This window comes from Syngnathus leptorhynchus, chromosome 3 (genome assembly GCF_054491065.1).
Source record: "Syngnathus leptorhynchus isolate UIUO chromosome 3, UIUO_Slep, whole genome shotgun sequence".
In the NCBI taxonomy this organism is placed as follows: Eukaryota; Metazoa; Chordata; class Actinopteri; order Syngnathiformes; family Syngnathidae; genus Syngnathus; species Syngnathus leptorhynchus.
In genome coordinates this window covers 5,978,430-6,006,085 of record NC_141197.1, presented here as the reverse complement: position 1 = coordinate 6,006,085, position 27,656 = coordinate 5,978,430, and the positions used below count along the sequence as shown (strand labels likewise).

The following is a 27,656-nucleotide window of genomic DNA, read 5'->3' as shown; positions in this document are numbered from 1 at the left end:
TAATACATTACACTGATCAATACGTATTGCAGTCGATATTAAGTACCGTTATATGACATGACATATGATATGGCATGACGTGACATTATATTGTACAGTGGTACCTCTTACGAACATTATACGTTCTGCGATTGTGTTTGTTAAGTAGAAACATTTCTAGGTACAAGCAACGTTTCCCATAGGAATCAATGTAAAAGCAAATCATGTGTGCCAGACTATGTTCAATGGAACATTAATGTAAGGCGAATGCTCCCAAGTGTGAATCTGAGATTAAATATACGCATTAAACATCTTGCAACCTATACAGTACACAAGTTTAGGACCCAAATTCAAATATAATAAAAAAATATTATATAGTTACAGTAAAGCACTTGCTTTTTCTACACTATCAAAACAGACACAAACTAAGCTGAGTTAAAACCATGCAACATTTCAAAATGGAATACAACAAATTTATTTGAGACATTTCCAGTGCTAACAAATGACATTTCTTTCCTGCATCTTACCGGTTCTAATACAATTACCGTTGTGAACCATTCAGACTTATATGTGAATTTTGCTTTGTTTTCCTTTCTTAACAAAACAAAGATTGGCACACATATCTAAACATCTGATCCAGACAGATTAAGCAGAACTTCCGCAGCGATGAAAAAAAAAAAAAAGATTCCTGCATAATTACTAAAATATAAGACAATGCTGTCCTTAACAACAAATGCAACTTATGATAAAGGCAACAAAGAAACACAACATTAAAAAATTTACAAAGCTTTCGCATCAAACTTTGTTCTTACTGATCTCAAAGTGTTTGAAGCGAGCTGTTGAATAAATCATGTCAATTGAACATGACATCAAATCAGTTTGAACGACCCAAAAATATACAACATCCATCTCATAACGTCCGTTTCTTTACGTATGTTGTCAAACATTTACTCAAGGGTAATGAGGTTGATTACATAGTAGTTTGTTTATTTTATCAATCATCATCCTTTGAAAAACATGACCCATTACTAAAAGGAAAACCTTCCTGAGTGTTCAAACTTATGACAATATGACTACATGATTGTAATCTTGGAGTAAAGCTCATGTAAATCAACAGAGACTTCCTGTAACATTTCAACAAATTAAAAGTATAGTAAAAGAGTATATTCTTTCTTAAAATATTATTTTGGTAACACTTAATGTCTGCTTATAAAGTATTACCAGCACTAATCATGAATCATTTGTGAAATATTTGTAAAGTATACTTATGAAGCATTGATAAAACTTCATAAACAATTAATGATGAATGTAGCATTTACAAATGTTTGTAAAAGAGTAAGTTTGATTGTTGATGATTGTTTTACTACTTATTAACAACTTATATATTACTAACAGACAATATCTTACTCATTTACAAACATTTGTGAATGTTTTGCTCATCATATGAAGTGTTGTTAATACTTTAGAAACAGACATTATTATAAAGTGTTACCATTATTTTCCCTCTGTAAATATGTATGTCATGAGTGAGGTTTACACATTTTTTTGGAATTCCAACTAAAATGGTTTCGACTTTGGCTCTCTGGACACCCGTTTTACATATGAGGTGATCTATTCCAATCTGTCCTTTACATGGTCCACTATGTTAATCAAATCAAGATGTGTTACAGCCGTGTAACATGCGGAGATTGATGTAAATGTCACATAAATTCTGCCTTTTTATTCCGGTTGAGTCGTTCATGTGGAGCATTTGTGATCATTTGAATTCTAATCGAAATGCATGTAAACGCAGCTTCTTTTTTTAAACTAAAAAGTACCCTTAGGTTGAAATACAAAATTCAGATTAACAGAGAACCACCGCTCTCTTATGGTGTTCAGCGTGCATGTGAGTGTGGGATTTTAGATGGAGACTCTTGCAAGCTCCCTGGAGTGGTGCGTTATCTGGGCCGGTGGTTGGAAAGCAGGAAATCTTTATCTTTGCAGGTCAGGCAAAGTTTGAGGTTCCTGAGGGACCCGCCGGCAGAGTAAAAGGCCCACGTGCCCATTAGGAACAAGATAATGTAGGTGGGAATCAGGCTGGCGACATACTCCGGGTTCTGGAAGGTCTGTTGAAGGAGAGGTAGATACATTCGAGTCAGTGGTATGAGGTAGCATCCAACTTCATTAGGTAAGAGGAGTGATTAAAAAAAAAAAGTGACAAAGGTCCAGGAGATTAAAAGTTAGACTATCAATATGAAGCAGTGTAGTTTCTTCCCCATGGCTATAAAAGTTGGTGACATTTCATTACAGTTAGTTGTTGCTTTGAGTTTGTTTTGATGTTCAAAATTTCCTCACGACATGAAAAGCTGTGGGTGCATGCTTGGCAAGCGTTTGTAACCTGGAACGAAGACGGATGAACTCTGATGTGGATGCGCATTTTGAAACCTTCGCCAACAGCCGCAATTGTTCCTCCATCAGTGGTACAGCGGCTTCATCGCGGGATTGTCAACTTATTTTTTTGTTTTTTTTCTAAAATGCTTATTTTACAATTTAGCTCTATTAAAACTAGTTTGTGTAGAAATGGAATTTTCCCAACACTGCTGACTTCTGCCTTCCCAACACAAGCCGCCCAACCCCACTTTCACTTCACAAACACTCACCAGACAGGAAACGACCAGGTGGCTGATGACAACAGCAGCAACCGCCCACCATTGCTGTTTCTCACAGGAATCAAAGAAGACCACACCCCAGAACATGTGGAGGAGGATAATGGCCATCGTCATGAATGCTAGGATGGGAAAAGATAGAAGGAAAAGTTTCAGTAGAGTGGACAATGCATTTGCATGCATTTCACTTTCTCCACATCGTTCATAGTTTACCATAAACTTAACCTCAGTCTGCCATACATCCAGATTCAGCCCTCTATGGGGCCCGAGGCAAAAATATGTCAAGAGGCCCCGCTAACTAAAGTCGTCAAGCCTCGTTTTAGGTATTTTGCATTCAGCCCTATGTCTTAAATTACAAGATATGACTAAAGAGAAAGCAGTTATGTTTTAAGGCAGGTTGAGATGGGCTAATCTTTTAAATGGGGTTTGTCAAAATGTGACAAGATCTGCAAGAAAAAGGAGCACTATGCTTGGATCAAAAACTGGCCACATGGAAGAGGGATAAAGACGAGACTGGAAGCCGAATAAAGGCAAATCTGGGTTTTTTCACAGAAAACCTGAATAATCCCAATATTTAAATTTGAAATGGATTATTGCTCTTCCACATCTTCAACATGGAGAAGAGCCAAATGACGCGTCTCAGCCATCTGGTTGGAATGCCTCCTGGAGAGGTCTTCCAGACGTGTCCTACTGGGAGGTTACCACAGGGACCACCCAGGACACGCTGAAGAGACCATGTCTCCTGGAAAAGCAGGACAAATTGACTGGGGGCAGGGAGGTCCAAGCGTTCTTCTTTAAGCTGACTCAGATGGACGGCCGGCAACCATTTTTTAAGTATATATTTTACTCCAACTGTCATGGAAAGGATAATCCTGTTTCATTTGATTCCTTGACCGCAGAGATGAGCACTTTCAGACCATAACAGAAGATATAGGCCCCTCAAGTACAATTGTGCACTTGAGAATGAGAATGAAGTGATACCTGAAGACAGGAAGTAGTGCTGCGAGTCTCCATGAATCCCAATAGTTCCCGGGCCAACAGAATCAGCCAGAATGTTCACCACAGAAAATGCGCCACTCATGAATCCAAAACCAAGGCCAGACACTAAAACAGATCACAAGAAGAAGTATCTAAGACTGGAACTATACTATACCTCTGACATGGTAAATTTATACCCTATACAGTCTATCACAAAATCTTTTAGCTGATCAAACATGTGGTTGTACACGTAAGTTTCATTTAAGTTAATAAAGAAATAAATCAGGGAATTTTTAAATCCAAGGGAATTTAGGGAAATTCATGTGGACAAAAAATTAATTTGCAAAGTTTTAAATGCAAAATACGGTTAGGAAGATTGTAGCATAATATTAGCTTTTTTTAAATTAGCTTTGAGGACAATAGGAGGGTTACCCCTTTAAAATAAAAAATCTGGTTAGTTTGGCACGTGTACCATAAGCCAGTTGTCGTATGGAGATGGGCATAGTTTCCTCTTGACTGAGGACGAGGAGCCCTTCATTTGCTTTCCTGCAGACACAAATGCACAGATGTCATACAACATCGTAAATAATTATGAACAGAGTATATGTGGCTAAAAAAAGTGCTTACAGTATATATATTTTTTTGCCATCACTGGCAGCTTTCTGTGGCACTGCGGTATTATGCTAGTGTTCAGATCAAAAGCAAGGGGAGCATTTCTTGTTATGTGATTTCATATGTAGTCAACATAGTTGGCACGGTGGGGTGTGGAAGCATGCAGGGCAGCGCGCGTTTGGAATAGTGGACAGTGGGATGCAAGGCCATGCACCAAAATTCTGCAATTTTGCCTGAGGAAACCCTGGCTGCAGAGCGCAGTTCGAGCCATGGCTCAAGGTGGGTGCACCTAAACGTTTTACTTTACCCACACATTCTATTCTAAACGTCCCTTTTGTTTTCTTTTGTATTTCAACCATGCAGGAAGTGCGCCTTCTGCTGGCCATATGTGGTTTTGCACAAATCCAACTTATTTCTATGTGGCGAACATCTTTTCACCTAAACTTTTAGACCAAATGGCCAAGCATTCAGAACCAACATCGACTCCTCTATTTCTAAGACCCCTGAAAACGCTGAATGAGCTTTCGTGGCTGTACAACCCTTTGGTCACCCAGAATGAACGTCAAAATGGACACCAGTTCAGTCAATTCTCTCCCCGACTGGCTGAGGGGTTACCGTTAGTGTAATTATCTTGTTTTTAAAGTGTTATACTCATTTCGTTACAAACAAATACAGACAAGAAATAGAAAAAGGAAAATACATGCAACTGACATCTATGAAGCACAATCTTGGCATGGAAGCAGATTAACATCTGAAGTTGTGTAATTTTTTTTCCAGAAATATACATGAATTCCAAAATTTACATTTTTTTTTTTTTTTTACAATCATCTTGAGATTATGCACTATATTTATTTGTTGTTGAAATGTGTCAAACATTCCTAACAGCTATGTGAGATTGATCTTACTTGAGCAGCTTGTAGTAAGCGAAGCGGAAGGTCTCCTGCAGGAGAACGGACAGCACCACCCCAAAAATGAGGAGGCCTTTCTGTTGGACCGCACTCTCCTTATTACTTATTTGAACGGAGATGAACCAAACCAGAGAGGACAGCAGGAGAGAAACAAGCCAGAAAAACGCTCTGGGGGGGGGGGGGAATAAACACAAGTTAGTTTTAAACAAGGTCCCAAGTGCCTGCAAAATTATTTTTCCTCAGTCAATAAAATTCATTCTACTCAATGGAGATCAACTGATATGGTGAACCTGTGAACTCAACACTTCAAAGGAGAGATCTCATGGAAAATTGACTTTTTAAGTCAGAATTCCAATTCTGAGGGGGAAAAAGTTAGTATCCTGTCACCCGTCCACCCTTTTTTTTTCTTGACTGGCCCTAATCCTCTTCCGTACTCTTTGCATTTAAAGAGGCCGCACCTCAGAAAAAGTAGAAAAGAGGGACCTGTGATCGTATCAAAATGAGGAATTCAGACAAAAGCATGGCTGTTCCACATTATGTAGACCACAACTGAAAGAGTAAAACGTAAAACATTAGAATTTATTACCGTGATACTTGGCCTTTGATGGGTAAAATGAGTTTTGTGTACAACGCAGCAGTAAAGAATGAATTGAAAAGAAAACACCAAGTCGAAGAAAGTTAGTGTGTGCGTGTGCACAACAGTAATAATAAAAAAAACTAAATATGGAATTTGACTCATTCAAGATAAGTGACCAGTTACCGAAGGTGCTCGGGAAAGCTAATGGCCCGTTCGGCTACAATGCTAGCCACACAGCGATTTACGTTTATCGATCTAAACATGACCAAATTAACGTTACGGTCCTCACAACGACACATACGCTAAAACTCCCACGGGGAAGGGTGCGACTCACCCTGCTATGAGAAAGATGACCCTCAGAGGCTCCTGGGCGATGGTAAACAGGAACAGAGCAACGGCAGGGCCGAATGCAATGAAGGTACAACCAAAAAACACTGCCGCTGTCATGTTTGATGCTTCTTGGTTAGATAGGTATTGTTGCGTTTGTCCGTCGTCGAGCAAGATGTGAACCAACAGTTGGTTCTTTGTTTGCAATATCTTGGGTTGTTTTACGGCAGTCAGTACACAATGCACTTCAGCCGATGAAACATCAAAGTCATACTTCCGGTAAGAAGGCGTGTGTCAAACTCAAGGCCCGGGGGCCAGATCTGGCCCGCCACATCATTCTATGTGGCCCGCAAGGCAACTTTTGCATCGACTTTGTTTCATTACTAAATTTACAAATTGTCTTCACTTTTAAAAACATATAAATAAGAGTATTTACACATTGAATTATATGATAAATTATATAAATTAATAGGAATATTTACACATTGATTGACATGACTAGTTGTATAACTTAATAGGAATATTTACACATTGATTGACATGATAAATTATATAAATTTATGAAGATATTTACACTTATTGACATGATGGATGGATGGATGGATGGATGGATGGATGGATGGATGGATGGATGGATGGATGGATGGATGGATGGATGGATGGATGGATGGATGGATGGATGGATGGATGTGAAAAGTATAAAAGTATAAAAACTATATTGTATAAACTAATACAAATATGTACACATTTCTCCGGGCACTCTGGTTTCCTCCCACATCCCAAAAACATGCTTGGTAGGCCGATTGAAGACTCTAAATTGTCCCTAGGTATGAGTGTGAGTGCGGATGGTTGTTCGTCTCTGTGTGCCCTGCGATTGGCTGGCAACCGGTTCTGGGTGTCCCCCGCCTACTGCCCGATGAGGGCTGGGATAGGCTCCAGCACGCCCGCGACCCCCGTGGGGACAAAGCGGTTTGACGGAACTACAATGGTATGGATGACGCCACACAATTATAGCTTTGAAACTCGGGTTATAGTTTCAATGTCGAAGTTAAAACTTGGCTTGCAGTTTCCGAATGCCATACATGATGGGTGTTGTAAAAATTTGCTTTAACGCCTTCACACTAGTAATGATAATAATGTTGATGATGATGATGGCAATAATAATAATCCATCCATTTCCCATTCCGCTTGTCACTACAGGGGTCGTGGGTATGCTGGATCCTGTGATGATAATAATAATAATAACAATAATAATAATAATAATGGTAATTGTTAGCAATGGATACGACGTTTATTCATTCATTCATTCGTTTGTTTGTTTGTTTGTTTGTTTGTTTGTTTGTTTGTTTGTTTGTTTGTTTGTTTGTTTGACCTCCCCAGGGGGAATCTCTGGCGCTAATCCCCAAGGCCATACTGATGAGCGACTGCCTCACCATATTTGTATTTATGTAAATTTTCCTTGTGTCAATTCCAAATACATGAAAACACATGATAAAATGTTGTTTAAGACTCATGCGCGAGAAAGTGTTCCAATGAAACAGATGATACTACAAAAGAGTAAGTATTGCATTTTTTTCCTTTTATTTCACCAGGTTAGTCTCAATTGTTGTTTTTGTCCATCTTGGATCATCATTTTCCTGACATATTTCCTTGAATGTGTGATCTACACAACAATGTGAATAATGTGGTTACATATAAAACACTGAATTGATGGATGTCAATACTAAAATAATTCCATAAGCTCTCTGGTTCAGGCCTCTGTCTCAAACATTTTCTTTCTGCCATCCATCCCGGATTTGTCCTCGATTTTCTTTCTCCAGTCACCAGTCTGTTTCTCCTGAGTGAAACATATGCAATCAGTGAATATGTTCTAAAGTATAACAGTCTGAGTGAAGTAGATGAATTAGATTGGTCGAAAAAGAAGATACGTGTGTGTGATTTACCAACCTCATCCTTTGCCTCCTTCTTGACTTGCTTTAGGTTGGCCCTCAGGTCCATGGACACTTTGTGTTTGGACCCCAGCAGGGCCGCTAACATGGCGTCAGCTGACATCCGAACCTTCTTCAGGGCCGGCTTCCTAAACCTTCCATTGAAATCCTGAATCATTAACTTCAGGTCGTTGATCTGATAGGGAAGGGTAATGTAACTTTTAGATTTCAATTTAAAAAAATGCAACAGATTCTTTGTAATTATTGATGGAGAACCAAAAGATGCATCTGTAGGCCTACCTCCTTTTCAGACTTCTTCACTTTCATATCCATATCGTATCTTTCATCATCTACTAGATCGATCTGCTTGTGAAGTTTCCGACAGAGCTCCTGCCAATGTGTATTACAGATAATGATGAATTTGAAAAGAATGGGTGGGTTGCATCTGTCTGCTAAGAGTACAGTATTTAGTCCAATCATACCAGTGTTCCCTAAAGTTTTCCATCATCACATATTGTTCATTTAAAGTGATTTGAGCTTGGACTGGGCGGCTCGATAGCTCCCTGGTTAGCACGTCCACCTAACAGTTAGGAGGGTGCGGGTTTGAGTCCACCTCCGACCCTCCCTGTATGGAATTTGCATGTTCTCCCCGAGCCCATGTGGGTTTTTTCTGAGTACTCCGGTTTCCTCCCACATCCAAAAAACATGCTTAGTAGCAGGCCAATTGAGCACTCCAAATTGCCCCTAGGTGTGTGTATGAGTGCGAGTGCGGATGCTTGTTCGTCTCTATGTGCCCTGCGATCGGCTGACAACCGGTTCAGAGTGTCCCCGATGACTGCCGGGATAGGCTCCAGCACGCCCGCGACCCCCGTGGGGACAAGCGGTAAAGAAAATGGATGGATGGATGAACTTGGACCAAAAATTGAACCAGGAAAAATTGAAGTCTTCTTTGCGCTGGCTGTGTGTGCTCGTACGTGTGATTTTTCTGGTCCAAGTCAGGTCAAATAGTTAACAACACAATGGCAATACGAGCCAGGGCTAAGATAAGGAAGGACTAAGGTGAACCTCAGAAAGTGGTTTGGTTCACAGTAGATAGGTAATGGCTCGTTTTGTGTTTGTGAATTGGACACCTGTTGGTTGTAAAGTTTACCTGCAACTCCTGCATGCAGCCAGGGAGGGCGAGAGCTGGGCAGTTCTCCTCCATATATATGGTCTTTTCCTTTTGCGCCTGTTTAGCTGCCTCATCCAGCATTGTCTGACCAATCTGCAACAGCAAGCTCTGAGCACAAGGAGCAGCTGACAGATCAGAACCACAGAGAATTGCATTTGGACAAAATTCTGTATTTGTATCACAAAATTTCATGAAATACATGCACTGTACAATGCCCTACTAAGAAAGTATTGCAGTGTAAAATGACAAGACAAATTGACTGCTAATTTTGGATGATTGTTGCAGTTGTGAATAAGTAAGGCTGATATATTTCTTTGTTTATTTCCTTGTCAAAGCCCCAAATTGCAAAGTCCTTCTATGTAGTAAGGATGATTGGAATTATTCATCTTTTAAAGATAACATAATGTTCAATTATGAGTAGATGGTAAAGGCTCTTGATTTTTTTTTAAAATTTTGATGTGTCGTTTGTATAATTTTGAGCGCTCCATAAAACCACAAATAATTCAAAATGACCATTGTACTTCACCTTGAGGTAATTCCTTCGGCTTAATGTCATCTTTTTCCTTCATAGAGAAGTACAGAAGATTCCAGTGAGTTTTATGGATTAAAATGTTAGAAGGGAAGAGTTTAAATAAGGACTTACTCTGCCATTTTGACACCGCAGCAGCTGATTCCTCTGTGGCCTGCAGGAAAGAAGTGAGATGAATAGGAATGCTCCTGTCTTTATAATGTGTGTGTGTGTCTGTGTGTGTCTGTGTGTGTCTGTGTGTGTGCGCGTGCGCTTGTATGCACGCAATAGACCAGTTGTCTTCAGAAGCTGTGGGTAGAATGTGGGATTTAAGAGCTGACAGTGGCAGCTGAGCAACAAATGTTCCAGGAATTCTCTTCTGGAAGCATCCCTCAACAGTGAGACGTCACATTACTACAGTGCTTCACCTTGACAATGTTTTGTATTTTTAACAATAAAGTGTCTCTACCGCTATGTATAAACAAAGTATATAGTATGTTATTGTATTTTTATTTTCATTTAATCTGAAACCTGTAGAATTCCATTGGGGCTTAAAATAAAATGTTTTCCCCACATTAAATCCAGGATTTGTTGCCCTTGATTAAATCTGAGGCAGGGTTCACATCTTAAACTGTACATAGATTTAGGACTACAACAATTAAGAAGTAGGGTTTATTAGTATTTTATTCACTTCAGTAAAATGTACCTTGAATATAAACTGCAAAGCTATTTGTTCACTGATATTACATATCTTTTTACAATATATTTTTTTCCCAACATGAGAGTAATAAGTCTCAATTCATAAAGAATTTGTCATCTAACTCAGCATCAGTTAATTGTCACTGGGAAACAAATTGGAGAAAACATGGAAAGTAAGAACACTTTTGAAGAGCTAATGTTAAAACTATTGAAGATAATATTATCCATATAAAGTTTAAGCAAAACAATTGAGAAATGTGTGTTTGGTAAATTATTCATCTGTTGCCCTACCCCTTTAAATGACTTGCAATGAACGTATGTTAGTAGGATGAGCAGCGCAAGGGTGCTAAAGGATAATTCCCATGAGTCTGTTTTGTCCTTTGTTGAGAGTGCAGCTTCATGTGCAAAATGTGTTAGTTCAAATTCAGATTAGATGACTAAGGAAGCAGTGAAGTCTTGCAACGACTCGCTTTGAAGCAAAAGGTGGTTTCTAAATTCTCGAGAGTGAGGTTGGGTACACCCAGGGCCATTCGTTAGGGAGAAAAAAAACTCACATTTGTTCATGCATATTTTTGAAATATGGGAGAGAGCCACTGTATCCAGATAAAGCCCACCAAGCAAAGGGACCGAGATTCATACACAGAACATCTTGACTGGGAAGCGGATAAACAAACCGCAAGTTTTGCATTCAATTTATCTGATACTTATTGTGTCGGTTGTCTCTTGGGCCCCCGTCATTGGGAGATTTGTTCAATTACTGAAGGATCTGAACAGCATGATACATCTTTGAAATATGTAAGTTGTAAATAACTGCGAGAAGTGGGAGGATTAGTATGGCTGACGAAGACCCAGAAAAAGTCTCACAGCAGCTGTCAGCTCTAAATTTAGGAGGATTTATGGTCCTCCCTGCTTCCCAATCAGCAGCTCCAACGCCAAGGTAGATGGGTGTTAAACTTTGCCCACACAAAAACACAGATGCAGCTTCAGTTTGATGTAAAGTAAGGATTATATTTGTTCATACGTACTCTATCCTGCCACAGAAAACGAAAGAAAAAAAATGCCAGTCATTAAAACTTTGTAAAAGTGAATCTATTTTGAAATCCTTACATAATTAAGAAACACTGCAAACTATAACCATAATGACAGTGTCAATCAAAAATAAGCATTACTCTGTACCGGTAAATGAGGAGAACATTTTAAACTGTTTTTGTTTTGTAAATCATTAGGAACTGTGTTGTGTGTAGTGCTTAATTTTCATTTATTTACCCCACATCATAGTTGCATTTATCAGCGTTGGTAATCACAAAAATCTCTATCCAAAAATGTTATACACACACATACAACACATACACACACCAGGACTAAATATCAATGTAATATTTTTCTGTAAAATATTAAATGTAATTTTTGGTCAAATCTGACATTATAAACATATAAAATGTTTTTCCAGTTCTGGGGTCACCAATCTTGAAATTGCCAGCTACTTCTTGGTAGGCTATTTATCAATGCAAAGAACAATCCATTGCATACACACTTTGAATTATTAATGATACTCATTGATATGAAGACACATATTTTCTCACAATAAGAAACAGTTCAATATAAACAGTGAACAATATTTTTTCACTAAATGCCTGTAGACATTTTCAAATGATCACTTCTACAACATTCCTAGGAAATCACAATGTCCCTTGACTGGTGACAGGACAGTTTATTTCGAGAACAAGCTCGCAGGCACCACACTAGTGGTCCCTGGTCCAGCGGTATACTGATTATTGGATGAGAAGTCTTGTTTATTATGCGATGTAATAAAAACATAAAATGAATCTAATGGATATTGTGTCTTGTTAATAAAACGTACGTCCTTTATTGTTAAACCGGCAGTTGTGTTTAGCGTCACTGCACACTTTTATTGTGAACAACCTGACCGGAAGTAGTGCAGTATTTTTCTCACCGCGCTAGTTAACGGTGATGTGAAGATGGCGACGCACAGTCGCTCTCCGCAGCTGCTACTGCTGTTATCATCCGTGTGTCTTTGTGGCTTCGGCACCGTCTTCGGCCTCAAAGCCGCCAGTGGCCCCGCCGAGCCTCCGAATAATCCGGTTGTCCTCAGAGCCGCTGAGCCACAAGCCAAGGATGCACCTGCCGCCGCTGCCGCTGCCGGGGCCTCACAGCCTCGAAGGGCGACCGGTTGGAAGCTGTCCGAAGAGGAGGCCTGCAGAGAGGACCTGACCCGACTCTGTCCCAAACACACATGGGCCAATAACCTGTCAGTGCTGGAGTGTCTACAGGACCGCAGAGAGGTAAGCGACAGCCGCCGTTTGATGTGCTGATGATGTTGGCTGCGACGCCGGGGCCGCGGTGCTTTCGATTCATGGCTGTCAGCTGGACATTGAGGTGGAGGTGAAGCTGCATCGATGGACTGCTGTGTCCTTTTTTTCGAAGCACTTTTACGACACACTGAGCATACGGATTATATTGAGAGCAGCAGACACTTTAGCCAATCATTAACAAAAACAGAAGATCAGACATGGTGAAAATCTTTGCCCATTTACCGAGACAACTTACCTGAGTTGTTTTATTTATTTTAAACCGTATGAGTTACTATTTTTAAGGAGCTCAACTATTTCGTTCTCAGGCTTCCTGGGTGCAACCCGTCAGAAATGATTGATAGGGTGACAGCTTCTTATTTAATTTTCTAACATCAAATAATAGTCTTAATAAAACTGTGTAGTAGCTATGATTCGGGCAGATCCAGTATGGACAGCCACATCTTCTTCTTACTCCATATTTGTTTGTTTACAAATGTGTGTTTAATGCTTGAGATTGAAGTTTGTCATTGAGTAAACTAGGTGCAATCTAGGACTGAGAGACGTCAACCTTCAAAGTGCTTTACACACTGTAAATTCAGGCTGGTTAAAATGGATTCATAAGTACCTGATTCCATCGGGATTTCTGTTGATTTTATCATTCCGTGAAGAATTTCATACAGTGCCAATTTTTCATTCACATGGAAGACGTTCTCAGAAGAATCAATCCTGCAGACAGTTCTTGTTGTAACTTGGTGCATCAGTAAAAATAAGAATATTTGCAGTAAGAATTGAACACAATGCCGTTACAATATCGAATTATGTGTGTTATTAAACATGCACTGATAAATAATAATGTATTTCACTGAAATCCTGGTTCAAATAAATCAGTTTAAAACTTTGGGCGTTATTGCGTGCATTGTGATGGCTTGTGACTGAGTGTGAAGAAGCATTCTGGAGGAAGAAGATGGGAGCAAGAGTTTGTGCAGTTGTAAAGTAGGAGCAAATAAGAACAAACGAGACAATATTGAGTTGACTTCTTGAAGGTAAAAGAGTTCCAAATAAACTAGGATTGCAGTGTGGTGTGTGTGTTGTTGGGCTTCCCCTGTTGACGACCGTGACCCCTCCTTGGAGAAACCTCACCCCTGCATCCCCCGACTACGGTGAGGCAGCAAGCAGAAACAGATCACATTAGAGAATGTGAGGCTTTGTAAAGTGCTTTGGCAGCCATCGTACGGTCTGTAGATATTACTCTGATATATGCACTCCATCATTTTAACAGAATTGGATTCAGTTTTCATCCCAAAACGATACATTTTTCAGCCCCTCTTCTGCAACTGTATTCAGGTCTTGCTTGGATATTTTTCCCCTCAGTTTTGTCATCAGCCAGTGGAATGCATGTTCAATTGGATTCAGGTCAGGTGATTGACTTTGCCCTTGCTTAACATTCCACTGCTTTGTCTTAAAAACTCTTTGGTTGCTTTTACTGTATACTTCAGGTCTTCATCAATCTGCACTGTGAAATGCCGTCCTGTGTAGCATTTGGTTGAATAATATGAGTTGATAATATTGCCTGAAACATTTCACAATTTATCCTGCTGCAAAGCTTGAGATTGTGGCCAAAATGACAAGTTGGGTTGATTAGGAAAAAAAAAAAGAAATCAGTCTATCGCTGACTGTGATGGAGAGTCAGCAAAAGCTGTCAAATCCGTTCGAACTGATGACGAAAACGGTAAAAAGTAGCCTAACTGCTTTCAACTGCAATGGCTTAATAATCAACACAAAACAGAATTCTGGCTGCAAGCCTGCACACTGATAGGAGGACCTAATATGAATCATGTAATATGTAATGTTAAACAACTGTCTGCTATTTACAACATCAGCAAATAGAGTCATGCTTCTCCTCCAAAAATGAGTGTGGCCAAATCCTGTGCAGTCCAGTCAACTGAAAAAGTTTACCAGTTAGTAAATAAGAAGCCCTGTGCTGCTTTGCTCAGTCGTCAATCAATCCAATTGAACCACTTCCTTGTTTGTTTCATTTCATATCTGTTGCACTAGTGCTTGGAGTCAAAAGGCACATCAATGTCACATTATTTGGCACCTTACTGCGTTTGCAATGGCATCAGCTATTTAAAAATCATCCAAATGAGTTTTCTCACATTTGTGCATACACCTACTGAAGTATGCATATGTGCTGATTTACCTAATATGTGTTAGTATTTCTGGTACCTCAGCACCATGCTGTTCGCCACCATGTTGATGGTCCAACAAACACACACAGGCACACACACACTCGCATCCACGCATGCACACACACACTCTCGCTCTCTCGCCCCTTTTTTTAGATAACTGCATTGCTTCAGCTTTGTAACAGCTGTGGCCTCCAGAAGAGGAGAGTGGCTCTTATAAATCTGCCTCCTCTCTAGAGAGGAAGAAGATACACAGTAGCACACAAAACCTGGCAAAGCAGCAAGAGGTCACATGAAAGCATTTAAGATTGTATTGATGGTGGTTTGAGGCCTCAATTGTGATGTCAGAGAAGCGGCACCACTGATTAGCAAGAAATCATGTGGAACGTAGCCCACGGACACTTCCTGTTTGAGGTCAATCCCATCACTTTCTGCTTCAAGATTAGCATCCATCTTCTTATCAGCATCTTATCATGCCCTCATTAATTTATGTACACAGTGAACTCCCCATTCTCGGGGGACACCCATGTAAACGAGTCCTTTATACCGTTAAAATGCATCAGTTTCAAAACTAGTTTTCACCAACGAACTGGTAGGATGTAACTACAACACCATGCCATATAGAATAGAATAGAATAGAATAGAATAGAATAGAATAGACGTCAGCAAGTCAGGTCACTTATATCACAAGGTACAATTAGAGGCGTTGTACCCTATTATCCGCCAGTCGTGGGGGCTTACATTATATTCAAGCCACTGCCCTTGTTTTTTGTGACTACGGTTAGTCTGAAGTTTGCAGGGATTTCCCCCATCCCATTCATGCCCTTATCAACTCCAATTAGTCAATGCTATTTCAATGCTTTGATGATTTGCATTGATCAATCTGCTCATGTTTCCAGGCCTTTGATCTGAATAGAATACATTGGCTTTAATTAATAACTCATAGTCTGACTAATTGGTAATTTTATATCTCGGCTTTAGCTGAGAGTCGTCTTCGTCATTAACCTTGTCCGTTCCTCTGTCCTTGTAACATTTAGTGGAAAGTCAAGAGATAGATTTGTGTCCCTGTTCCTGCTGGCAGAGAAGGATTTGGATTATGTCCTTCCTTGTCTTTTCTATGCAAAGTGAAACTTGTATGATCAACATTTCCTGCTGGGTTTCTTTGGATAACGCATAATGTAATGTTAATTAAGAACTTCATTTTGCTACTCACATTTCTCTGTTATTCCCAGTTCACCACATAACTACTACCTTACCACACCCCAGGCTTTTATAGTTGCAGTAAAACTACACTCGACAATTTTTTAACCGTTTTTTTAAACGGAGACGCAAGCAAACTTCCTACATGTTTTTTGTCTGTCTGACTCTGCCTTCAATCACATCAGTTTTTATAATATAATTTGTACTATGCTAATATATCAATTATGAATCAAAAGTTAGTTTTAGCAACAGTTGAAAAAAAATTCAAAACCAACATAGCTATAAATTACCACACATGGTAAAATCAGCATTTTAGCTTTGATAGGTCATCCTTAAAAACAGAATTTGCATACACCTGAATTATATTTTTAAACTGGGACATAATTCACACAATGCATACAGTATGTTGGATAAATTATGTTCTGAAGAGGGTTTGGAACATTCCTAACTTGCGGCACTAAATACAATATTTTTTGTGAAAATATGCACTGAAGTGTCGCTGCCATTAAGATGGTGAGTCACGATTTTCTGCTTTTGTGTGTCTGCAGGAAACTGAGATGGCTCCTGATTGCAACCATGTAAGTACATAAACACAATTTATTTTTTGCCTTGTGTTTGCATTATTGTCTTGGTAGGATTTTTGTTGTTGTAAACTTTGTGTAACCGGTTGTTGTTGTTTTTTTAAAAGTGATTCATCATCATGGCTCATCACTGCCGCATACACATTCCAGGTTTTCTGCAGGAACAATTAATTACAAAAGCTGGTCTTGCTCCATACATATCAAGCGTCCAGAGATCAGTGACACGCCAAGGTGTTAAGAGAGGATTTATGGAAAGAGGTTGCCTCAGTTGAAACACACAAAACAGCTTTTCTTGTGTTGACATGGTGTTATATTCTTATTGGATCTCCCATTCACAAAGAAGAATAGCCAACACCTCAACAAAGAAGACACAAAGAACACAGGAAGATTTGAAGAGGGGAAAAAAAATCATCTGAAAACCTACTTTCATGAACATGTACTAGGGTGATGTGTTTGTCCTGAAATCTTGTTTACTTTTCAGCATATTATTTTTCATGAATTTAAATTGTAGTATTAGATTGATTCAGCGTATACAAAACCAAAAGGCTTGTATATCAAACCATTAAAAATCTCGCTAATCCCCAGAAACATTCTCTGGGATTCAGTGCTTTTTTTTTTCTCTCTTAGTGGGATCAGACAGCAGTGTGCGCTAATCAACTTACTGACACCGTTTTGTTTATATTATCATGTACTTCTCAGATTTTTGTTCCCCAGATAAATGTCTTTTTTGACGCTTTAGTTCAGGGTCTAATTAAAGTGTTTCTTGAGATAAATTCTCATTGGCGGAATACTTTTTATAGCTTACCCAGCAGCTGGCGCGACGATGCAAATGAATGGATTCTAAACTTTTATGATTCAGGACTCAAAGAGAGATAAAAGCCCTTTATGATACCTTTTATACGTATGCAGGAAACACCAATACATTTTACAGTACTTCAGTCTTTGAAAGATGTAGTGGGGGAAAAAATATTTTGTTGGGCATTCATCAGCAGTTTTGTAATCTCACATCATAATAACGACATTCTTTGACCAAAATAATCAGTTTGTTTGATTTACCTGGACTCTCAATGTGGCTCTCTAAACAGTAGCCTTGCCCAATTACAAAAGACATGTTGTATTTGTTTGACACACCTAGATTATGTATATACTGCGTGTTACTGTGCAGCATTTATGACTGCAGCAATTTTATGTTCACAGCAAATGACTTTAAGTAACTCTGCGTAATGGAAACATAATGAATATGAATAATAAATGAATAGAGAGCGCTGAATATCTAAACACTGAATAACTCTCTTCATCAGCTCCTGTGGAACTACAAACTCAATCTGACCACTGATCCAAAGTTTGAGTCGGTGGCGATGGAGGTTTGCAAGAGCACCATCACTGAGGTCAGCATTCAGCTCTCAATGGTATCTATCTGCAAATAGTGATGGGAAAATGAAGCTTCATGAACCAGTTGTTGCCATCTAGAGGTCTAAGTTAACGCAACAACACAACGGGTTCATGAATTATCTTGAAGCTTCATTTGCCCATAATTATCTGCAAATACGCTAAGTATGGCAGTCACTGATAATGTAGACAAATAAATGGTAATGCAAGTTGTTCTATTGAATATGCAACATGACCATCTTTTTTTACATACACTTTGTCACATATTTTTAAACTCACAATCGCCTTCATTTGTTTCCTTCCTTTAATGATCACAGCTTAAAGAATGTAATGAGGAGGAGCGTGGGAGAGGCTACCTGGTATCTTGTCTGGTCGATCACCGTGGAAACATCAGCGAGTATCAGTGTAACCAGTACATTACCAAGATGACCAGTATTATCTTCAGTGACTACCGATTAATTTGTGGCTTCATGGACAAATGTAAAGAAGACATCAACAATCTACGCTGCGGGAGCATCAATATTGGACACAAGGTGACCTTTTGTTAAAGCCAATGTCTAGTTCCTTTCCTGTCAGTTTTGATCTTTTGCATTCGCTGCTGTTGCCTTTACGCATCAGGACATCCATAGCCAAGGAGAAGTCATCGCTTGTCTGGAAAAGGCTTTTGTGAGGGAGGCAGAGCAACAAGATCAAGTTCGTCCAATCAAAGAGGAGTGTCAGAGGGCTATCTTGCGGGTTGCGGAGCTGTCATCGGATGACTTCCACCTTGATCGACATCTTTACTTTTCCTGTCGAGACGACCGTGAGAGATTCTGCCAAAATGTCAGCACGTGCTTTTTTTCTCTCTCATCATTAGTATGAATCCATATTACTCTATCCATAAGGAGAAACAAGTCATAATCTACGATGCCATTTTCCATCTCTTTATTTTAGACTCAGGCAGGAGAGGGAAAAGTCTACAAGTGCCTGTTCAACCACAAGTTCGAAGAGGCCATGTCAGAAAAGGTGCATCCCACCTCACTGGTTCATGCTCGTTTCATGACTCGCGTTGCTTGATTGTGTTTGCGGATTATAATGTTGGCTTTCTCCTTACAGTGCAGAGACGCTCTGACAACACGGCAGAAGCTGATCTCTCAGGACTACAGGGTCAGTTACTCTCTAGCTAAAGCCTGCAAGCTCGACTTGAGGAAACACCGCTGCAGCCTCGACACCAACCTGCCTCGTGCCCGCGAGGCCCGCCTCTCGTACCTGCTCCTGTGTCTGGAGGCCGCTGTGCACCGAGGTGACCTCTTCGTGTTGCTTCAACGTGATGTTCAAATATGATAAATGTTCTTTCATCTCTCTAATGTGAAATAACCCTGACTAATTATGCTGGGACTCACAATTGCTGAATCCTTGCTGAAAAGTGTCATTGATGAAATGAGGAGTGGCGCTGACTTTCAAGGGTATAATCATGAAGTCATTTTCATCCATTTATTTATTTATTTTTCCCTGTATGATCTTTTTATCCTGTGTAGGTCGCCCAGTCACCGGCGAGTGTCAAGGGGAAATGCTGGACTATCGGCGGATGCTGATGGAGGACTTCTCCCTCAGTCCGGAGATCGTGCTGCACTGCCGAGCAGAGATCGAGACTCACTGCTCGGGCCTTCACCGCAAAGGCCGCACTCTGCATTGCCTGATGAGAATCGGCCGCGGCGACCGCAGCGCCTCAGTCGACGGTGTTTGCCAGAGTGCTGTAAGTCACGGGGGGGAACGCGAGGGAATACATAAACAATGGTTGTCACTTTGCTCGTATGCAGAGCAAATAGTGCAAATGATTTTTTCCAATCACATTATGTAGTCTGCGGTGTTTTCATTTCTTGCTGCTGCCTTTGAATAATTCCATTAACTCTCCTTCCACTTCAGCTTCAGACACTGATTCAGTCAGCCGACCCCGGCGCCGACTACAGGATCGACCGAGCGCTCAATGAGGCCTGTGAGTCCGTCATCCAGACAGCCTGCAAACATATCCGCAATGGAGACCCAATGTGAGGGCACATACACACACGAGCACACAAAATATGTGAACAATCAGTCATATTATTCAGATGAATAAGCACCTGCCTTTTAGAGAGTGACCCCCTCCCTCTGTGTGTTTGTAGGATTTTGTCTTGTCTGATGGAGCATCTGTATACAGAAAAGATGGTGGAGGATTGTGAGCATCGACTGTTGGAGCTCCAGTATTTTATATCAAGGGATTGGAAGTGAGTGTACTCACTGATAGGATTTATCAACCAGCCAATTGCCCCGACATCTGAGGCCTGACCCTCTCCTTGCTCTATTTTTACTTGTCAAGTGGAATTACTAACCCATGTGGACAATCTTTTTATAGATGAACATTGTTGTTCTTTGGATTGTAGAACTTTCAGCCTTCATACTCCGTTTTTCTACACATAGTCTGATCACATACCACACTGCAAAGACGAGCTTAGTGACTGTGGTGTGCTCCAATTTGTTGTCTTAGATTGGACCCTATATTGTACAAGAAATGCCAAGGCGACGCTGCCCGACTATGTCACACGCATGGCTGGAATGAGACCAGCGAGTTGATGCCGCCAGGCGCTGTCTTCTCCTGCCTGTACCGCCATGCCTACCGCACTGAGGAGCAGGGCCGTCGGGTATGACATGAGAGCAGAAACTCTCATCTTGACATTGTGTTGGAGCAATTCCAAGTTGTTCTTGTCATTAAAAAAAAACGTATACATGTTTTTAAATTTAATAGGTAAACACTGAAATTCTGGTAAGTGGTCTACAACCTCTGTCAATTGAGATTCTGGTGAAAAATGTGAATGATTAAGATGCTTGATGGCATTGATCGTGGTGAATCGGTACTGAAATAAGATTTTAATTTCTTTGGATCATTGAATCTGTGGTAGCTTTTGCTGGGCTTTTAAAAATGGATATTTAATTTACATAATAGGAAATGATAAAATGATGGCATGTTGGCATAATGGGTATTAAACATCACCCAGCCAAAACATTATGACCACTTACAAAATGAATACTGACACTGCCAGACCGGTTTTATTTGAGCAAGATGTTAATTATGGTCGTAATATTGAGGGTGGTATAATAATGGTGTTTATTTTGCCTCTAATTATCCTATTAGGTATTCACGTCAGTGTCTTAGAATAATGGTGAGGGGCTGTCTTTACGTCTGCAGTTGTCTCGAGACTGTAAAGTGGAGGTTCAGCGAATTCTCCACCAGAGGGCGCTGGATGTTAAACTGGACCCTGAGCTGCAGAAGCGCTGCATGACCGACCTTGGCAAATGGTGCAGCGAGAAGACCGACACTGGACAGGTTAGACAAATGATTGTTCACATCTGTAGGCTTATTTTTTCGAGTTTATTTACTTGGTTATTTTCCCTTTGGCCACATCGGTACATCAGCGGTTTCCAACTTTTATTCAGCCAACGCATACATTTATTTTTCATAACAATGCACACCCAACAAAAAATGTCATGCATGTATGTCTACTGATATAATGTTGATCTTGTCTCAATTTACGAAGAACAAATTGACTAACTTAATGTTCAATCTAAGCCTTTTATGTTCTCGCAGCAAACCATGCCTTAGTCTTAATGGAAACTAGTGAATACACAGGTTTATCCTACCTTCCTACAGCCACATAGTGAAAATTTTGCCTCTATACCTCATTGCCATTGATAGATAAAGAAACATTATTTGAGGTAAAGTGATAATCCTTTTAAATGACATTGGATAATTTCTCATGGCACTCCGAGAAGCCACTTTTTACGTGGTCCACATGAATGAAAAAAAAACAACGTAATTTTTCCCTCAGTCAGCTCTAAAATCCTCCATAAAAGATACATCCATGAGAATACAACTGCTGACTAAAATACTTGACCTATTCTAATGGCTGCTCTTCTCATGAAAAATGTTTAATTTCCTATTTAAGTTTTGTTTTTTCACAAAAAAACGTTGCGTATGGCTCTTTCAAACAAAACTTCCTTTTGTGCATCCTATTATGAAGTGAATTTCTTGTTAATCGATGTAACTAGTGTTGTGGCGTTTTTTCCAGTAGTGCCAGGAGACACTGCAGAATGAGTTTGGAGGAGTTGTGACCCCTGAAAATATATGTTCAATACATTTGACCAGTGTTGAGACCCCCCCAAAAGGGGATTCATTTGTCAAGCTACATTTGAGATGTGTTTGTGTATTGCTTCCCAGGAGCTCGAGTGTCTGCAGGAACATTTGGAAGACCTGGTGTCTGCCTGCAGGGATGTTGTAGGCAACCTGACAGAATTAGAGTCAGAGGTCAGCAACGTCATCGCTTAAGTAGGAGCATGTGGCCATCGTACATTTAACCCTGACATTGTTTCCTTGTTATCCTTTTCAGGATATCCAAATAGATGCACTGCTTATCAGAGCTTGCGAACCCATGATCCAGGCCCATTGCCATGTGAGAATATTTCTACCACTTTCTGAGACACACCTACCAGAAACAAACAACTCTTTGTCAGATATAATAAACTTGGACAAACTTGAATAGAACAGTAGAAGGCAGTAAGCTTTTGTGTGTTTGTCTTTAGGACTTGGCTGACAACCAAATAGACACCGGTGACCTTATGGAATGTTTGGTTCAGAACAAGCACCAAAAGGAGATGAACGAAAAGTGTGCAGTTGGCGTCACACACTTCCAGCTGGTAAGCTTCGGCTTCTTCTTTTAAAGCCCATTTCCCACTGTTCCGAGTGTTGGATTATAAACATGCCTGCAGATTTTTATAAGTCGTCTTGTCTTTTTGTAAAGATTCAGATGAAGGATTTCCGCTTCTCTTATAAGTTCAAGATGGCTTGTAAGGAAGATGTGCTTCGCTTGTGTCCAAACATCAAAAAGAAGTACGCACACTACATTTCTGCCTTACTCTCTCTTGTGCCCATTTCAAAGTACATATTGAACACCAAATTTGTCACACTTGAATTGACTCATCATGGCCTATCTGGAATTTTCCCTCAGGGGATCAATTAAAAGAAAAAAGAGATTTTTTTTAACTTATCGGATTGCTAACCACGAATGATCCTCTCATTTAGAGTGGATGTGGTCATCTGCCTCAGCACCACAGTGAGGAACGACACATTGCAGGAGGCCAGAGAGCAGCGGGTCTCCCTGAAATGTCGTAAACAGCTGCGTGTGGAGGAGCTAGAAATGGTTGGGATGGCCTGTCGAAAATCATTTCTGCCAGATGAAGCCGATACACATTTCAACTCAAATTTATTCTTCTTCTTCTAGTCAGAAGATATAAGGTTGGAACCGGAGCTGTACGAGCCTTGTAAGTCCGACATCAGTCGTCTGTGTCCTAATGTGGCTTTTGGCAACGCTCAGGTAAGATGAGGAACGTTAGATCTACAAATTCCGCAATTCTTCCAACAAACTCAGTCTTTGCCTTTCTCCTCAGATGATTGAGTGTCTAAAGGAGCAAAAGAAGCAGCTCAGTCAGCGCTGCCACCAGCGGATCTTCAAGCTGCAGGAGGCCGAGATGACTGACCCAGAGCTCGACTACCAGCTCATGAGAGTCTGCAAGCAGATGATCAAGGTGAGGAGAAGCAGAGCAAATATCGAGACGTCACAAGAATCACGTCAATTCTCATTTCCTTGGCTCTAAACAACACTGCAATAGATTTGAAATGAAACTGACTACATGTGCTTCAACTGCACAGACTTCACTTGTGTTTACATTCAAACCAGGCGAACGTTAGAAAGGTTTGAGCATACGTCTCCCATTTTTAAAGGGACCAGAAGTAATGGGACTTCAGAACTCAGTGCAGCAAGTTTGTTATGCAATGGCCAAGTCCATCACCTGACCTGAATCTGATTGAGCGCACATTTCACAGGCTGAAGATAAAAAGCGTTGGTGGTCTGTGGGTTCTAGAATTCAGGCTGTGACTTAAAATTTTGATTTATGATGGTTGTTTTGTTCTGTTACTTTTGCTCCCTTAAAAGTGGAAGGTATTTATACAAACCTTTCCAACAAACTTTCCCCACTCCATTCACCTGATTTGGATACCTTTAAAGTAAATCTTAAAAGTCGGAAATTATAGCACATCTTGTTTCTTTTCAAAGTCATTGTGGTGGTGTTTTGAGATTTGTGTCCGTGTCCCAATATTTATGAACCTTATTGTATGTAAAATAATATTCAGCAATATCGCCAGAGGTGGCAAAAGTACATGTGTACTTTCTGTAATTTTGCGAAAAAAAATAAAGATTTGTAGAAGTAGGACAAACTTGAGTAAAAGGAAAAAAAGGATAGACTACTTGAGGGGGGGGAAAAAAATAACCTTCTCTGCACACAAAATCCACTGAAACAGTCCTGATGGTGAAAAATGGCCTTACGAACAGAATCCACTTTGTACTTCCCACCACTGATTATCACAAACGTTCTTTTGCAGCGATTCTGCACTGAAGCCGATGCCAGGAATGTTCTCCAGTGTCTAAAACAGAACAAGAACAGTGAGTTGATGGATCCAAAGTGCAAACAAATGATCACCAAAAGGCAGATCACCCAGAACACAGGTGTGTGAACATTTGACAGAGCAGCATTTGAAGAGTCAGACTGAAATCTGAACTGAATCCTTCTCCAGACTACAGATTGAACCCGGTGTTAAGGAAAGCTTGCCGAGCCGACATCCCCAAATTTTGCCAATCCATCCTGAACAAGGCGAGCGAGGACAACGAGCTGGAGGGTCAAGTGATCGCCTGCCTCAAACTCAAATATGCTGATCAGGTCAGTCCAAAATCATCAGACATCTCCGGTTCCAAGAGAAGGCAAAGTCAGACTTGCTTATCGTTGCCCATCACGGGCTGGTTTGGTTTAGAGATTGTCCGCAGACTGTGAAGACCAGATTCGAGTTATTCTCCAGGAATCGGCGCTGGACTATAGACTGGACCCCCAGTTGCAGATGCACTGCTCGGATGAGGTACGCTGGTCATTAAAACCTGTACTTTGTCTTTCTGGCGTCCGCTTCTTGTAATGCCGCTTCCTTCTCCAGATCTCTCGGCTGTGTGCCGAAGAGGCAGCTGCTCAGGAGCAGACTGGTCAGGTAGAAGAATGTCTGAAAGTCAACCTGCTCAAGATCAAACAGGAGGCCTGTAAAAAGGTAAGTATCATTGAGAACAAATAAAATCATAATATTTGATAGCCTGATGCTGACGTCTGAGTTTTGGGGGGGGAAAAATTGTAAATGGCTCAATTATCATTCTGAACTATATTGTGAAGATGTTTGCGTTTTGGGTTCTTCTCCCTGATTTGTTGTGCTTGTGTGTAGGAGGTTTTGAACATGCTCAAAGAGAGTAAAGCAGACATTTTTGTGGACCCGGTTCTCCACACTGCCTGTGCCTTGGACCTCAAACATCATTGTGCTGCCATCACGCCGGGAAGGGGAAGACGTGGGTGCTTTCACCATCATCGCATGTCACTGATTAAATACTATGGTTGAAAAGAACCAACCTCCCTCTGCTGTTCTTTTTCTTCTCACCATGCAGAGATGTCATGTCTGATGGAGGCTTTGCAGGACAAGCGAGTTCGCCTGCAGCCTGAGTGCAAGAAAAGACTTCAGGACCGCATCGACATGTGGAGCTACGCGGCTAAGGTAATCACTGGGATGATTTCCATTTTCACCTTCATTGAAACCTTTTCAACGTCAAGACAGGGAAGTGAAATAGAGCTGAGCGATTTTGAAAAATGATATATGCAATGTAATGCATTTGTTCCACTCAATATTGCCATTTTGTATGCAATTTTTTTCAAGTTTCTCTTCCCATGATTTTTTTTAACAAACAAGCTGTAAATGAACAAGCTACTATATCAGATTTATTATACATGCAGTAAATGTCTTGGTTATAGAGGTTGGGTGCATGCTAAAATAAAGGCAAATGAACCATGAATTAATAGGAAGGGCATTTTTTTTTTATCCATTTGATTAGAGTTGTAAACGTATTCAAAACGTTTACCTGCACGCTTTTAAGTGTTCACCACGACAACTTCCCAAGATTCTACTAAGTGTGGTGTGAACATAAACCTGCAAATCACAAATCCCATTACAACAATAATTCAAACAAATTATCTTCAATTTTTCGCGTTTCATTCAACTCTATGTTGTCCTGTAGGTGGCACCGGCGGAGGGCTTATCAGATCTGGCCGTGCAGGTGATGACCTCGCCCTCCAAGAACTACATCCTGCTCATGATCGCCCTGAGTTTGTGCGTTCTCTTCCTGTTGGGGCTGCTGTGCGGTCGGATCACCAAGCGCGTGACGCGGGAACTGAAGGACCGATAGAAGCCCGAGAGCTATCGTCACCTGCTTCGCCCCCTTCGTCCTTGTCCTCTTCAACCTCAGTCTGTCACCAGCCAACATGCCCAGTGCCAATGCCAGTTGCTCACATGTGGTCCTCCTCTTTTCAAGCTTCGCTGTGATATTGCCTAACACCAATTGTCTCATCAAATCAAAGCATTTTTTTCTTTATTGTTTTTGTTTTGAGTTGCTTGCGATAAGCCAGTATCAAAAGGAGCACTGCGAGTGACATGACTGAGGACCGCTGAGGTTAGGACACCTTTCCCCGAGTTTGAAAGAACTCTGGAGCATGCAGCGCTTCATTTCTTCTGAAGAAGAGACGTCAAACAGCACTTGAGATGTTGAGGCAAACTTTCAGACATTTTGCTGTTGCTTTGTACCAATTTCGGATCAATTCTGATGATGCGTCCCCTCCTCTTTATTCATGTACAGGATCTGCTATGACTCGCCATGTGAGGCTAACACTCACGAAGGTTAAACTCTTCTCACCATAATCATGCCAATTGGTATTTTGTTTTCATGCCTTTTTTGTATTGATTGTTTCGATGAGATTTGCATTGTGAAGCCAAACAATGCAGTCAGTAAAAAGTCAACATAGACAGCAGTGCGGATGAGGGTTACTGTATTATATATCTTCTGTATTTAATATTTGATCACTGGAGTGCAAGCCAAAATTATTTGAGGAGTGTTGAGACGTGTTTCCACATAGTTTGCTGCCTTCAAGTCCCATCAATCATCACAGCATAGCAACAACAGGCATCCCGCTCTGAACACATCTGCCAGTGTTGCTTTATAGGAATTTGATATGGTCATTTTTCTGTAGATTTATGATACAATTGCTTATATGAAGATTGTCTCCTATTTTCAATAGCAAGAAAAGCTAAAAGCAAGTTAAAATCCCAAATATGTAACATTTACTCAATGATGAGAAAAAAAATGGTTGTAATTATAATCTTGTATAGTAATGATTCGCCTCAACCATGAACTTGTTCAAACAGTTGACATCCTATTGAAGAGCAACAATTATTGAACAACAGCCAGCAACTTATGGAAAGCTGTTTCAGCATTCCCTAAGAGTCATGTACTCATATGCTTGTTGTCTTCTCTCTTAAAACAATTCTGTGCAATAGAAGGGGATTGAATAAAATTCTACTAGCTATCAGCTAGTTCTTGAGAAGTACTAGATGTCAAGTTGTGCAGACTTTTGCCTCATTAGTAAAACACGGTTGTCTTTGTGAAGACCGACATCGGAATGGATATCTAATAACGGCTTTATGGCCGAAAGACAGTTTGTATCTCAAAATATTC

The 27,656-nt window shown here is 40.4% G+C and overlaps 3 protein-coding genes and 1 long non-coding RNA gene across 4 annotated transcripts; 2 read left to right on the top strand and 2 right to left on the bottom strand.

Annotated features, from left to right (window-relative positions):
- Positions 1-431: 431 nt before the first annotated feature.
- aph1b (aph-1B gamma-secretase subunit) lies at positions 432-6,331 on the bottom strand. The gene is made up of 6 exons (XM_085908365.1): positions 6,034-6,331; positions 5,120-5,290; positions 4,075-4,148; positions 3,606-3,728; positions 2,619-2,746; positions 432-2,084 (listed from the first exon to the last, which is right to left on the bottom strand). Exons 1-6 carry the CDS (start codon positions 6,144-6,146, stop codon positions 1,917-1,919), a joined length of 777 nt encoding a protein of 258 aa, XP_085764491.1. The 5' UTR covers positions 6,147-6,331; the 3' UTR covers positions 432-1,916.
- Positions 6,332-7,412: 1,081 nt separating this feature from the next.
- Positions 7,413-10,177, top strand: LOC147058935 (uncharacterized). Its single transcript, XR_015065612.1, has 3 exons — positions 7,413-7,583; positions 8,007-8,163; positions 9,925-10,177. It is a non-coding gene; the product is annotated as an uncharacterized LOC147058935 (long non-coding RNA).
- LOC147058936 (troponin I, fast skeletal muscle-like) lies at positions 7,668-10,004 on the bottom strand. The gene is made up of 6 exons (XM_085907038.1): positions 9,769-10,004; positions 9,652-9,688; positions 9,105-9,233; positions 8,255-8,344; positions 7,974-8,150; positions 7,668-7,863 (listed from the first exon to the last, which is right to left on the bottom strand). Exons 1-6 carry the CDS (start codon positions 9,774-9,776, stop codon positions 7,777-7,779), a joined length of 528 nt encoding a protein of 175 aa, XP_085763164.1. The 5' UTR covers positions 9,777-10,004; the 3' UTR covers positions 7,668-7,776.
- Positions 10,178-12,242: 2,065 nt separating the features above from the next.
- LOC147058934 (Golgi apparatus protein 1-like) lies at positions 12,243-26,927 on the top strand. The gene is made up of 26 exons (XM_085908048.1): positions 12,243-12,635; positions 16,579-16,608; positions 17,913-17,999; positions 18,318-18,533; positions 18,619-18,822; positions 18,934-19,005; positions 19,096-19,282; positions 19,518-19,735; positions 19,906-20,027; positions 20,142-20,243; positions 20,504-20,657; positions 21,203-21,340; positions 22,232-22,318; positions 22,401-22,463; positions 22,594-22,707; positions 22,812-22,900; positions 23,093-23,210; positions 23,292-23,384; positions 23,458-23,595; positions 24,449-24,572; positions 24,641-24,783; positions 24,875-24,976; positions 25,049-25,156; positions 25,325-25,445; positions 25,542-25,648; positions 26,166-26,927. The coding sequence occupies exons 1-26, from the start codon at positions 12,312-12,314 to the stop codon at positions 26,331-26,333; spliced, it is 3,429 nt and encodes a 1,142-aa protein (XP_085764174.1). The 5' UTR covers positions 12,243-12,311; the 3' UTR covers positions 26,334-26,927.
- Positions 26,928-27,656: the final 729 nt, after the last annotated feature.

Excerpts from the sequence above, each read along its gene's own strand:
- aph1b (XM_085908365.1), bottom strand. The coding sequence starts at position 6,146 with ATGACAGCGGCAGTGTTTTTTGGTTGTACCTTCATTGCATTCGGCCCT. Across the intron at positions 4,149-5,119 it reads GCTTACTACAAGCTGCTCAA|GAAAGCAAATGAAGGGCTCC; the intron begins GTAAGATCAATC and ends TTGTGTCTGCAG. Across the intron at positions 2,085-2,618 it reads ACCTGGTCGTTTCCTGTCTG|ACCTTCCAGAACCCGGAGTA; the intron begins GTGAGTGTTTGT and ends CTCCTTCAACAG.
- LOC147058936 (XM_085907038.1), bottom strand. Across the intron at positions 9,234-9,651 it reads GCCGAAGGAATTACCTCAAG|AGCTTGCTGTTGCAGATTGG; the intron begins GTGAAGTACAAT and ends CCTTGTGCTCAG. Across the intron at positions 8,345-9,104 it reads GCTGCATGCAGGAGTTGCAG|GAGCTCTGTCGGAAACTTCA; the intron begins GTAAACTTTACA and ends ACACATTGGCAG.
- LOC147058934 (XM_085908048.1), top strand. The coding sequence starts at position 12,312 with ATGGCGACGCACAGTCGCTCTCCGCAGCTGCTACTGCTGTTATCATCC. Across the intron at positions 18,823-18,933 it reads GTGAGAGATTCTGCCAAAAT|ACTCAGGCAGGAGAGGGAAA; the intron begins GTCAGCACGTGC and ends TCTTTATTTTAG. Across the intron at positions 25,157-25,324 it reads AACAGGAGGCCTGTAAAAAG|GAGGTTTTGAACATGCTCAA; the intron begins GTAAGTATCATT and ends GCTTGTGTGTAG.